Source organism: Sinocyclocheilus grahami, unplaced genomic scaffold (assembly GCF_001515645.1).
Source record: "Sinocyclocheilus grahami isolate Dianchi unplaced genomic scaffold, SAMN03320097.WGS_v1.1 scaffold52.1, whole genome shotgun sequence".
NCBI classification, from domain to species: Eukaryota; Metazoa; Chordata; class Actinopteri; order Cypriniformes; family Cyprinidae; genus Sinocyclocheilus; species Sinocyclocheilus grahami.
The window spans coordinates 878,958-891,221 of NW_015505231.1; the positions used below are offsets into that span (position 1 = coordinate 878,958).

The 12,264-nt window shown below is 39.4% G+C and overlaps 1 protein-coding gene across 2 annotated transcripts in view; it reads left to right on the forward strand.

The window, feature by feature from the left end:
• The window catches only part of LOC107583263 (protein shisa-9), a 67,876-nt gene extending 56,900 nt beyond the window's left edge, over positions 1-10,976 (forward strand). The window contains exons 3-4 of one of the 2 annotated variants that reach the window (XM_016269419.1): positions 1,458-1,568; positions 7,214-10,976. In XM_016269419.1, the coding sequence (XP_016124905.1) occupies positions 1,458-1,568; positions 7,214-7,680 (578 nt within the window). In that variant the 3' untranslated portion in view covers positions 7,681-10,976. The remainder of the gene's footprint in view (positions 1-1,457; positions 1,569-7,213) is intronic. The other variant, XM_016269420.1, reaches the window with a different exon arrangement.
• Positions 10,977-12,264: the final 1,288 nt, after the last annotated feature.

A 12,264-nucleotide genomic window follows, 5' to 3' on the forward strand; every position in this document is an offset into this window, starting at 1 on the left:
TCCGCCTTAGAAATGGTAATTAATGGCACACGTGCACAAACATACCCGTAGGAAAGAAAAATCTTTAAACAAGAATAATATTTTGAGCAGTGACATTTCATAGATATCAATACTGTTATCATATTTTATCATATATTTTGGTAGATTTTGTTTTCCCTTTTTCTAACTTGTTTATACTTGAAACAGGAATAAATCCACCAGTGCATGAAGACAAAATACATATGCACCAACCCTGTAAAGCCTGATTTATGAAAGAATGGTCATAAAAATCAAACTATTCCAATTTATTGAATCTTTAGACAAAATCTAAAATCTAAATAGTTTGCATATGTGTTTTTGCATACGAGTATCATATCCGATGGCTCATTTAGTATGACATACAGTAGGAGAATAAGAAGCTCGTATTCAATTTTATACAGAGGCTCAATCTGAGCAAAAATATGCCATTTGGTGCAGATGCTTATATTTAGAGTACATGGCCAAAAATGGGGGGAAAAAATGGAATTCTGGTTGCTTGTAATTGTGACAACGAGATGCAGTTTAATGTAAACCAATAAGATCTTTGAGAAGAGTATAGCAGACTACGTACATATCAGTTGTCACTTTATATCTCTATAGTCAGATGTCTTAGTAAGATGAAAATTAAATGCTTAGTTTTATGATCAAAGTTCGGTACTTTTTATTACTTTGTTTTTATTGTGGAGACAAAACACATAATGCAATGCAATAAAATGATGATTTTTGAGATGAACAAATAAATGTTCCTCAAAAACTTGATGCATCATATTTGATATTCATACTTAAAAATGATGTGTGGACCTTATCAAGCCTATAGTTGCTTCAGTCCAGTAAGTGTTCATCTTGAAATATTACTAACAATATAAAAGTTCATCTTACATTTACTTTACAAAAATCATTAAAGATTTCACACCAAAAAGACACATGATGCGTTGCCACTTCTCAAGTAAATTATTCTTGTTTTAAGGATTTTTCCAGCTATTTTTACTGAGAAGAAAGTCAAAAAAGACTAATTAAAAAACTTTTTGCAGTGTACTTACATAAAACATAACTGAGAATTTCATTAAGATTGTGACGTTATGCAACAGCAGCCTACACACATTTATACAACAGACACTTTCATTTAAAGTCAAGCTATACATAGCATTAGTTCATGTGTTCACTGAGAACTGAACCCACGACCTTGACGCTCTACACTGTAGAGTCTACAGGAACCTCCGAGCTATAAGACTCACGCATGTCCTTCATTCCCCTTTACTCGCTGAAATTAACGGCAGACTTTCTCCTTTACTGTATAATCACATGCACTCATCTCTCTATAAATATGCTGACTTCCCTTTTACTAACGCACCCCTCCTCCTTGTGTCCCACTCTCTCCTCTTTGCTCCCTCGTTCCTCTCTGTCCTCCTTCTCCTCCTGTGCTTTCTCTCTTCCTTCAGAGCATAACCACCTGAATAATGTCATGCTTCCTCCTTTGAGTCCCGCAATGGCTCTGTCCCAGCCTCACAGCAACCTGGGCTTCAACAAATACTCCTCCCTCAAAACCATGGGTAAGACGCATGCACAAACAGCTGTCACATCTTGTAATGCACACCATAAACGCCACACATGTTCATCAAGGTCACTTTACCCACAACCACTGATTACCATTGCAAATCATTCGCAGTGTCATTGACTGCAGGGAAAACACACATATGCAAATATCACCTCTCAGATCAAGAGGGGAAAAAAAGCCTGACATGTTATTAAAATCACAGGCGGGCGTTCTCGGGAGCGTGTACTGTACACATGCGGATATGATAATAATGGACACAAACACACTCTAATCAATCACAGCATGACTCCAAACACAGAGGGGCCTGTTCACTAAACAGCCACACTAGCGTTCGTTCTTTGCGCATTACCACCGAGACACATATAAATACACACTCGCTGAGAACTAGGGGCTGATGGGAAATCGGTTGAAATGTACTAATGTGTTCTATACATGAAATTAAGAAAAAATATACACCCTATGCTGCTGCAACAGCATAAAAAAACAGATTCAAGGACACTAAAGCCTGGAAGTCGTGGCCTAATGGTTAGAGAGTTGGACTCATAACCCAAAGGTTGTGGGTTCAAGTCTCGTACCGGCAGGGATTGTAGGTGGGGGGAGTGAATGTACAGCGCTCTCTCCCACCTTCAATACCACGACTGAGGTGCCCTTGAGCAAGGCACCGAACCCCAACTGCTCCCCGGGCGCCGCAGCATATATGGCTGCCCACTGCTCCAGGTGTGTGTTCACGGTTTGTGTGTGTTCACTGCTGTGTGTGTGCACTTTGGATGGGTAAACGCAGAGCACTAATTCTGAGTATGGGTCACCATACTTGGCCACATGTCACGTCACTTTATTTTTATATATTTACCTGGTTGTACCAAGAAAAAAAAGAAAAATCAATATAGTTCGGTTTGGGGTTGGTAAAGTTTTTTTTAATCAAGTCTTTTATGTTCATTTTTGTGTAAACAATGATCATTATTTTCAGGCTTTTTAAAGGAAAGAAAGTTCAAAAGAACAGCATTTATTTGAAATAGAAATATTTCGTAACAATACTCTAAATGTCTTTACATGAACTTTTTCTTTACATGAACTTTTCACCAATTTAATGCATCCTAGCTGAATAAATACTGAGTATTTTTTATTTTTATTTAAATCATACTGACCCCAAATTTTTGAACGGTAGTATATACTACAAATCTTCTTTCTAGTGGTTGGGAAGCTAATTTGAAACTAGTTTGCTATGCTTCAGCATACAAACACATAATTTTAAGTTGTTTAACAAAATAAATGAATAGTTAACCTAAATTTTATTTTCTGTTATCATTTACTCACCCTCCACATCTATTTGTCTTTTGTGAAACAAAAAGAAGTAATTTTGAAAACTATTAAAGTGTATTTAATTTGCTTAACTATCCAAACTATATATGATTGTTTGGATACACTCTCAAAATTAAGCTTGTCACTGAGACTGTACCCTTAAAAGAACTACTTTGTACCTTATTTATACATAAAAGCTTCACAGTAGTTCATTATGGGTACTTACTGTATTACTACTCTATTAAGTTTAAAACTTAGATATACATCATGATTTATACTGTATACATGTTCTACTTCAAAACTTGCCATCTTGACATAAGAATTAACATACCCTAGAGATCTGTTGAACATCTCAGGAAGCCTAATTGTGACAAATTCTGGTCTTTTCAGCTCACAACAAAAAATGGCATTACATGATGGCATTAAGAGAAAACTTCTAGTCAATACACAATGCATGTTGAGAAAGCTGTTTCTAATCTGGCACTAGGACAGTGTTGATAAGGATACATTTACAATTCAATTCAATTCAAATAATATATCATTTCAAAATATAATTTCACAAATCAATATGAAATAGATTGTGGGATCTTACTAATGTAAAACATATTGTTTCTGTTGCACATGTTTAACTCACATCAAAGAGATATGAGATGATTAAACACACAAAGATGGAGAGATTTATTTTTTCCCCTTCAAACAATGTGTAGATATGGTACAACCGTGTGCATGCAGTCTCTGGCACGGTGTCTTCTGTTGGATTATTGCATTTGGAAAGCTTGAGGTGGATCAACCCTGACTGCGCTGGCAAAGAGAGTGGATGGGGAGAGTTCAGCAGGGCAAGTGGAGGGAAAGATGAGAGGATGACGGGAGAAAAGGAGGAGGAACATGCACGTGGGGAGGGGGGTAATGAATAGGGTCGGAGCCAACTTGTGGCAGGTGCCTAAAACAGCTTTCCAGCACCGTCTTAATTAAAGAATAATGATTGGAAACAGACAGACAGATATAGAGAGAGGCAAACTAATTTAAACGAAAGAAAGTTGTGAAGAAAGAAACAAGGGAGAAAAGTCAAGAAGGAGACATAAGAAAGATGAGAGAAATAGTAGATGTAGTAAAGAGGGGAAGAGATGGTAAGAAAGGAAGAGAAGAAATGGACAGAGAGGCTGTTGGTACATTTACCGTCTGTTCATTAGTTAGATACATATGTTCACTCTCTGAGCACTTCCTGTGTCTGACATCATCAGGCCGTTATGTCACATTCTCTCCTGTTGCAGTGCCTGAATGCCCCTGAGGACCACACACACACACACACACACACACACACAAAATGTTTTTCTATCATTTAATTGACTACTATTGTATTTATACTGAGCTAACAATGTGTTTAATATCCTACAAATATATTTTTATATATAATAGTCTACAAATGCATTTTCTTCATAAAGTCCTAAAAATGAAGGCAAAATGACCCAAACACATATGCACATATGATAAAATAATTACTAGAGACTAACCATAATCTTAACCTTTGCACTAAAACACGTACGACGTGTTGTGATGAGACATGGCTTTGGCCCTCAGCATGTTGCAACATCCCTAAAAACCCTTCGGGTTTCATTCTGACCTTCTAAGCTGATTGTAATACTAACCGACATTCACTCATGCACAACTACAAACAGTGAGCTTGTCCGTACTGATGCGGTCAAAAAGAATCATAACAGTAGCTGCTATTGCCAAGTTACCACAGTTTTATTTTAGTGACTACAGTATTTTGGCAGAAACTATGATTGCCACCGGGCCAGGATATACTTTGAGATCACATGTACATATACAATGAAATTATGCTACATGCTTGTGTTCCTTTTCAGCAGGTACTCGCCTCATGCATTAGCCATAACTCAATCGATGGCGAGAAAGGACAGTATAGGAAGTCAGGATGGAAAAGAAGAAAAAGGAGACAAAAATGACAAAACAGTAAAGCAAGATTGTTTATGTCTGAGGGCAGTGAAGCGAGTGGCCTGTCTATAGCTTGCAGCACTCAGCGGAGATGGGCTAATTTGACGAGACTGGCTAAAAGGCTAACTCTCCTCTGTCAACTATGCTAACATGCTAACCCACTTCAACCTGCAAAAGAATAAAATAACCAGCCTGTCTTATACCATTCGTAACCCTGTACGTAAGCCCAACACATATGTACTGTGCCTTGCGAAAGTATAAATTTGTTTTCACATTTTGTTATGTTGCTGCCTTATGTTAAACTGCTTTAAATTACTTTTTCTCCACATCAATCTACACTCCATACACCATAATGGTAAAGAAAAAAGCTGTTTTTTAACATCTCTGCAAATTTATTAAAAATAAAAAACTTAAATGATTCCATTGCATAAGTACTCATACCCTTATCTGTGGCAGTTGAAATTTAGCTCAGGAGCATTCATATTGCTTGTAAATGTTACTACACGTCAAGTGAAGTTAACCTGTGGCAAATTCAATTGAATGAGTATGATTTGAAAAGGCACACATGTCTTAATAAAAGGTCTAACAGCTGATAATGCATATGAGAGCAAAAAACAAGCCCTGAGGTCAAAAGAACTGCATGTAGAGCTCAGAAACAGGTTTGTGTCAAGCCACACATCTGTGGAAGAGTTCAGAAAAAAAGGGTCATAAAAACATGTAGTCTCTGTTACCCGTAATGGAAGAAGTTTGAAACAACCAGGGCTCTTCCTAGAGCTGGCCTCCTGGCCAAACTGAGCAATTGATGGAGAAGGGCTTTGGTTAGAGTAATGAACAAGAAGCTGATGGTCACTCTAGTTGAGCTCCATGATCATATGTGTAAATAGGAGAAACCTACAGAAGGACAAACATCACTGCAGCACTCCACCGCTTTATGGCTGTGTGGCCAAACTCAATCTTCTCCTCAGTGAAGACACAGGAAAACACACTTGGAATTTGCAAAACAGCACCTAAAGGTCCCCCAGACTGTGAGAAACAATATTATCTGGTCGGATGAACCTCAGTTCCAACCATCATGTTTGAAGGAAACCAGGCACTTCTCATCACCTGCAGTGTACCATCCAAAGTAAAATGTGCTGGTAGCAGCCTCATGCTGTGGGGCTGTTTTTCAGCGGCAGGGACTGTGGAACTCTTCAGAGTAGAAGAAAAGCTCAGTGCACCAAAATATTGAGATAGCTCTGGACTAGAAAACCTAGTCCAGAGCATTCAAAACCTCAGACTGGGCAGAAGGTTAACCTTCCAATAGGACAATGACCCTAAGCACACAGCAAGAGTGGCTTATAGACAACTCTGTAAATGTCCTTGAGTGGCCCAGCCAGAGCCTGAGCTTGAACCCAATCAAATAATTCTGGAGAGACCTGAAAATGTGCGTCTGCCCCTATCCAACCTGACAGAGCTTGAGAGGTGAAGAGGGGAGGAATAGAATAGCAGATAATAGCCAAATGATGATGAGAAAAGCCTGTCGCATCAAACAAAAAAGATTTGAAACTGTAAAGGTGCTTCAGCTAAATATTTAGTTAAGGGCATAAATACTTATGCAATGTACTTATTTCAGTTTTTTATTTTTAATACATTTACGAAGTTGTGGCAATTCTGTTTTTGCTTTGTCAATATGGTGTATGGGGTGTAGATTGATGTGGAAAAAAGTAATTTAAAGCAGTTTAACATAAGGCAGCAACATAACAAAACGTGGAAAAAAATGAATTGAATACTTATGAATTATGAATACTTTCGCAAGGCACTGTACCTAACTAAAAAAATGTTTAAAACATTTCACAGAAAGTGCTTTTTGGTTTCAGTTGGGTAATGTTGCAGTACAACGTTTTAAAAACTTTCTAGAACCTGCTTCGTAGGTTGTCCTTGTACATCAAAGTGTCAATATAACACATTTTAACCATACAAACAAAACCAGATCAAACTGCAAACCATTCTACTGTCTCCTTTCAACTATTTGAATCCTCTCTTCACTGAACATTCCTTGCATTGATCCTTTCAAACAGAGTCCTGCCTATATAATTCATATTTGATCATGACCATGATGTGAACTGCCACAGCTCCCTAAAGTCATTGTATGTACGTGCATGCATGCATGCATGTGTGTGGCGTGACGTAAAAAAGAGCTGAGGGCATCCTCATGTCCCGCTTGATGACCCTCTGCTCCAGGTGTTTTACTCATTAGATCCTCTAAACACTAAATATAGTAAAATACATTAGGTTTGTACACCATAGGGTATGTGAGTGTAGAAGCAACACTATTAAATGAACGTGTTGCATATTTGTCACAATGTTAGCGTTTTTATTTCTGTTTTTTCCTGCCCTTTCTCTCTGCAGAAACTACAGCAAGGGATTACTACCCCAAGAGCTACCCCATGATGGATTACGCACACCGCCAATCCTCGCCTGCAACCTTTCAGCCTATTGCTTTTCACCCAAAAGACAAACCCTTTCTTCCCCCTCTGGACATCCATACTCCTTTGGCCATCACCATTACGTCAGCTCAAGTCTCCAAGCCCAAGATCTCCAAGACTAACACCCACCCACTCACCTCGAGCTCGGCCTTCAAAGTTTGGGACCCCAACAAGTGCCATGTCCAACATCAGGTCCCTCTCATGATGCAGCCACAGCCACCACTGTCCCAACCAAACAGTCGGCGTCAGGCCTTCTCCAACAAGCGTCAGTTTAGCATCGAGACTCTTCCAGAGTTGTTCACTCAGCCTCTGGGGTACAGACAGTCTCCGCACCTCCACCCAAAACACAAGGGACTGCCCACGAACAGCAAAACAGAAGTGACGGTCTGAGGGGAAAGCCTGGAAAGGATACAAACACAAGAAAGCATGATTTCGATTAGACAACCGGATGCGAAAGCTTCTACACATGTGCTTCAGTTATATTTATAGTATATTTCCTCCATGTATTTGTTTTGGACTAGATTTATATTCATTGTTCTATAATACAAAGAACTGAAGGGGAAAACTTTGCATGGTCTTGATTCTGATTCTTCATGGGCCTTGAATCCCTGGTGATCCTACCTCCACTCTAAAATTCTGGCCTCTCATACTGCTGGCCTTCAGATGTCTCTTGTGGCCCAGACCCATGTGTCCGATACCAAAGGGCAGGAGCCTTGCATCTCAGGAGCCTTCACACCCTTCTGGACAAGGCCATTGTGCTGTCAGCTTCCATCAGCCAAGAGCTGCCACGCAGTGAGATATTATTCCGACAATTCTAGACCACTGAGGACAAAGAACAGCGAGGAAGCATACGGAAGAGGACAGCAAAGAAACCAAGGTGCCCTGTGAGAGGGAAAGAGAGTTTCAAGTGTTGTGATGTCTAAGGGTTTGTTATTTCAGTCAACGGATAAGGGTCTAGGTGAATTTGACAAAGTCCAATGTCCCTAGGTCTCTTTACCTCAACACCATCATCAAAGGATGCATTCCAGCACTTGTCCAGGGAACGAACCGCCAACATCAAGTCATAGCTATTCTGGCTGTTGCTATTTCAAACTCTTGTTTGAGACACAGCACAGGTAAAGACAAGGTCGATAAGCCAGTCTCTGTTACAGACAGAACTCAAGAGAGACATTTCAGGGGACGACAGTCGCCCGCAGAGATGAGGTGCCATAATGACAGAGGAGGTGAACAAATCCGGCAATGTCATAAGTAGCACTGCCAAAACAACTTTGCTAAATGGACTTGTGTGTATTTTTTGCAATATCTGTCAAACAGCCTGCTTCCTTTGAATACTGCTGAATGTAAATAATTATCCTTTTGGTGAAAGCAAGAACCTTTTAGACCGATGATTTGGTGGCGAAATCTAGCATGTAGCAGCAATACCTACACCCTATTGTAGCATCTTAATGGGCATGGGAAATCTGGTGGTGGGCATCAGTTTTAAAGTGAAGAGTTTAGGTGTCTTGAGAGTTGCTTGAGAGACCAAGGAAAATGGTAGCAATACTAGGCCTATCCATCCTCTCCTGCCTGGGGCCAAATGACTGATGGACACAGCTGTCAAACTCACTCTCTCTCTCTCTGCTGTTCCAAGCTGTTCTCAGCCAGGCATTTGGCTGCCACCCTGCCACAGAACAGCAGGGGGCGCTGTAATTGATGATGGCCTGCTTCTAATACAGCAGATCCAAAATATGTTCTCCCATACTGCCTGTAGACTCGTCTTTCTTGTCTGTCTTATCTTTTTTTTTCATTGACAACGGATCTGAATGGAGAGTTATGGTTATTGGTCAAAGACAAAAGGCGAGACCACAAAACAAAGTTTTGATTTTTTATGCACCAATTTAAAGAAGACCCGCAGAGATGTCTGATGGTAACCTCTTGCTTCTTTACATAACAATAAAGCATCTGTTTACCAAGCAAACGATTGTGTCTAAAAAGTAGCACACTTTGTTTGAACAGCCTTGTGAGATTTTACAGGCCAATGACATCTGATGTACAAGCCACCTATAAACTGTACAAGGGACTATAAAAGAGTGTGAAATGTTCAATGGAACTGCTTGCAAATAAAACGGCAGTATTGTGAGAGACAGAAAAGGATTATTGAACTCGGAAGGAGGAGGCAACGCACTCGTAATGGTACAAAGCGTTCCCTTCTAAACACTAGATCACATTATAGTCATTGCAGTACATGTTACGGCAGTTGGGTCTGTAATGAACTATAAAAAAGGACGAAAAAGAAAGAAACATGTAGCTCTCTCTCTTTATATCCTCACCAGCTTTATTTTGGAGATAATTTCTACTTGTGGACCAACTCCAGGGACAGCAGTTCCAAAAATATGACAACAATTACAGTTACAGCATGTTCCTGGATGGCTATTTTCAACCGTTGAATTGATGCGAGGATGTATCAGCATGCTCTCTTGGGTCAGCATCGAGTCAAACTATCCTGAGCTACAGTGATGCTTCGTTCTGTTTCGGTGGCACTGGCTCCAGGGTATCATTGGGTTTCAGGGGCAAGCCCTGGAGGACAGACATGGCTGTCAGACTCTCCTGGCACAGAGATATCAAGCGATGCCAAGGTGAGCCAGCTACACAGCCCTCTGCCTGAAATGGAGTCACTTTGTCGGCCGGGAGGTCATGAAGTCTGTCTTTGAGGAATGCCAGAAAAGAGCAGAGCAGATTTAGCTTTTGACAAAACCACAGTGACAAGATCTCTGGCTGGATCAGCTTAAACCCTAAATCAGATGAGGACTACCGTCCAGGAATATACTTTGACTAACTCAAAGCGCTGGATTGGTCAAATAACTACTTAATTCCACAGTTTAAGGACTATAAAGTGAAATCAAAAGAGGTTGCGTGCATTCACATCTGTTACAAAGAAACACAAGGTGTAAATATCTACTTTCGAATTCCTTCGGCGTGAAGAATCATTTACAGTGGTTATTTTAAACCACCCAAATAAGCTGAATGACTGTTGTTTCTGATTTCTTCTTAAAACTAAAGCGTTCTACCTGTGATGTGAATGCCACCAGGTAGCATTTTATCTTTAGCAATACATGATGTACTTTTTACTGTTTATGTACTATTTGCAATGTCGTCTTTTTGTACCGTAAGCGTAATTGGAATCAAAGTCGAGCCTGCCGCAGTTGACAACCATTTGACGGAGATGAAGTGCTTCCGAATTTTAACACCCTTCTCACCTTCCTTACTAACTTAAAAGATGTCTTGCCATATTTGAAGCTTGTGCTATATGTATAAAGCCTATCATTTTTAAAAGACGTATTATAACCAATGCTTGAATGACATGTTAGTTGCCAGTCCAGAGACATGTAATATGTATATTGGAGAATCACATTGTTCCCATTTGTTTGGTGGCTCCATTCGCTTGGTGGTATGTTTGACCAATCTAATCTTATGCACTATTCTAAGCGGTACCTTTTGTGTATGTATAATTAGGATGAATTCTACTAAGGGCTTTAAAAGGAGGCATGTGCTCTTAATAGGAGTTGCCCGTGTTCAACATGGAAAGGGTTCGTTTTTCCCAATGCAATGACAGGGAGTACAGTTGCTTGTGTCGGAGTGGACAAAGTTTACTAGGGTAAACTATAACAAGAGGTTGTGAAAGTGATGCTCTGTCCTGTGATCAATTTTTTTTTATTTCTTTTGCCACAACACACTCTGTATGTGTGTGTGTTTGTGTATTACTCTCAATCACAAAGCAAAAATGATGTTCCCTCTTTGAGAAAATGGGACTTTTCTTGTTTGAACCCTGAAAAGATATGCAAAAACATGTTAAGGACATATGAGAGCTCATTACAGAAGTGAAAAAAGACAACTGCTCTAAGTTTGAACTTACCAGCATTAAAGGAAATCCAAAGCCAGCTACAGCAATTGCAGGTTGATCCTAATTAAAAGCCAATGGTTGCATCATTGATAAAGAGAATGACAGGAAGACTAATTAGGCTTGTCTGTTGACTTAAACAAGGCCAGTTATTTTACAGCAACACTAGCATTGAGAAATATCTCCGGTCATGTTTCTTGTGTCTCACATGTTTACAAAGAGCAAAAAGTTAAATATATAAATATTGTGTAAAATGTATGTATATGATGTGAATATAAAGCAGCATTAGTTCACAGCTTTTCTCAACTACATACACAAACTAAAGCTGAGGATTTGACATTGTAAACAGTGTTTTGTGTAAATTTCCCAAAGGCTTTTCTAGGTGCAGCCAGCTCACGTTACCCCATGTCCTAACTAGGTGGATTGCAACACATTTCCAAGTATTTCCCAAAGGTATTTAGAATAAGTGTTGAACTAAACATACGTCTCAGAGATCATTCAATCAACATTTAATTTGAAGCAAAAAAAAAAAAAGTTTTTTAAATTTTAAAATGGGAAAAAGAGACTATACTTCCTTTTAAAGCAATTAAGTTCTCATACCAAGAAGCACTGCAAGTGATGTAATAAAATTAGCAATCAGCATACATAAAAACTTTAATTACATCATCAGCCGGGCTTTGTGGGATCACTGGGAATTTTACTTCCTTTTGCGCTCTACCAGGATTTTGGACCAGTAAGCAAGAAACTGTGGGCTACCCAAAACAGTGCTATAACAGAAGTCATGCCTGGTTAGGACAGAGTTGTTCACGTTTTGATATCAATAGCACACTGCACTCTTTTTATTCCTTTTATACACAGCTCTCTATCATTAGCATTCACTCTCTCCTTTCCACTCATCCTAGCCTCCTCCTCTGACTCTTCAAGGCTCAATGGACGTTCACACTGACTGTGATTAAACTGTTGGGGGTCACAGAGTCTACCCTTTCTGCATTCTTAAAGCTAGTGGTCATATTACATGGTTTATTTTCATAAAATTGACCTTTACCTTACCTTATCTTTGTTGCATCAGTAGTTGTTGTCACTTGTGCCACCCATAA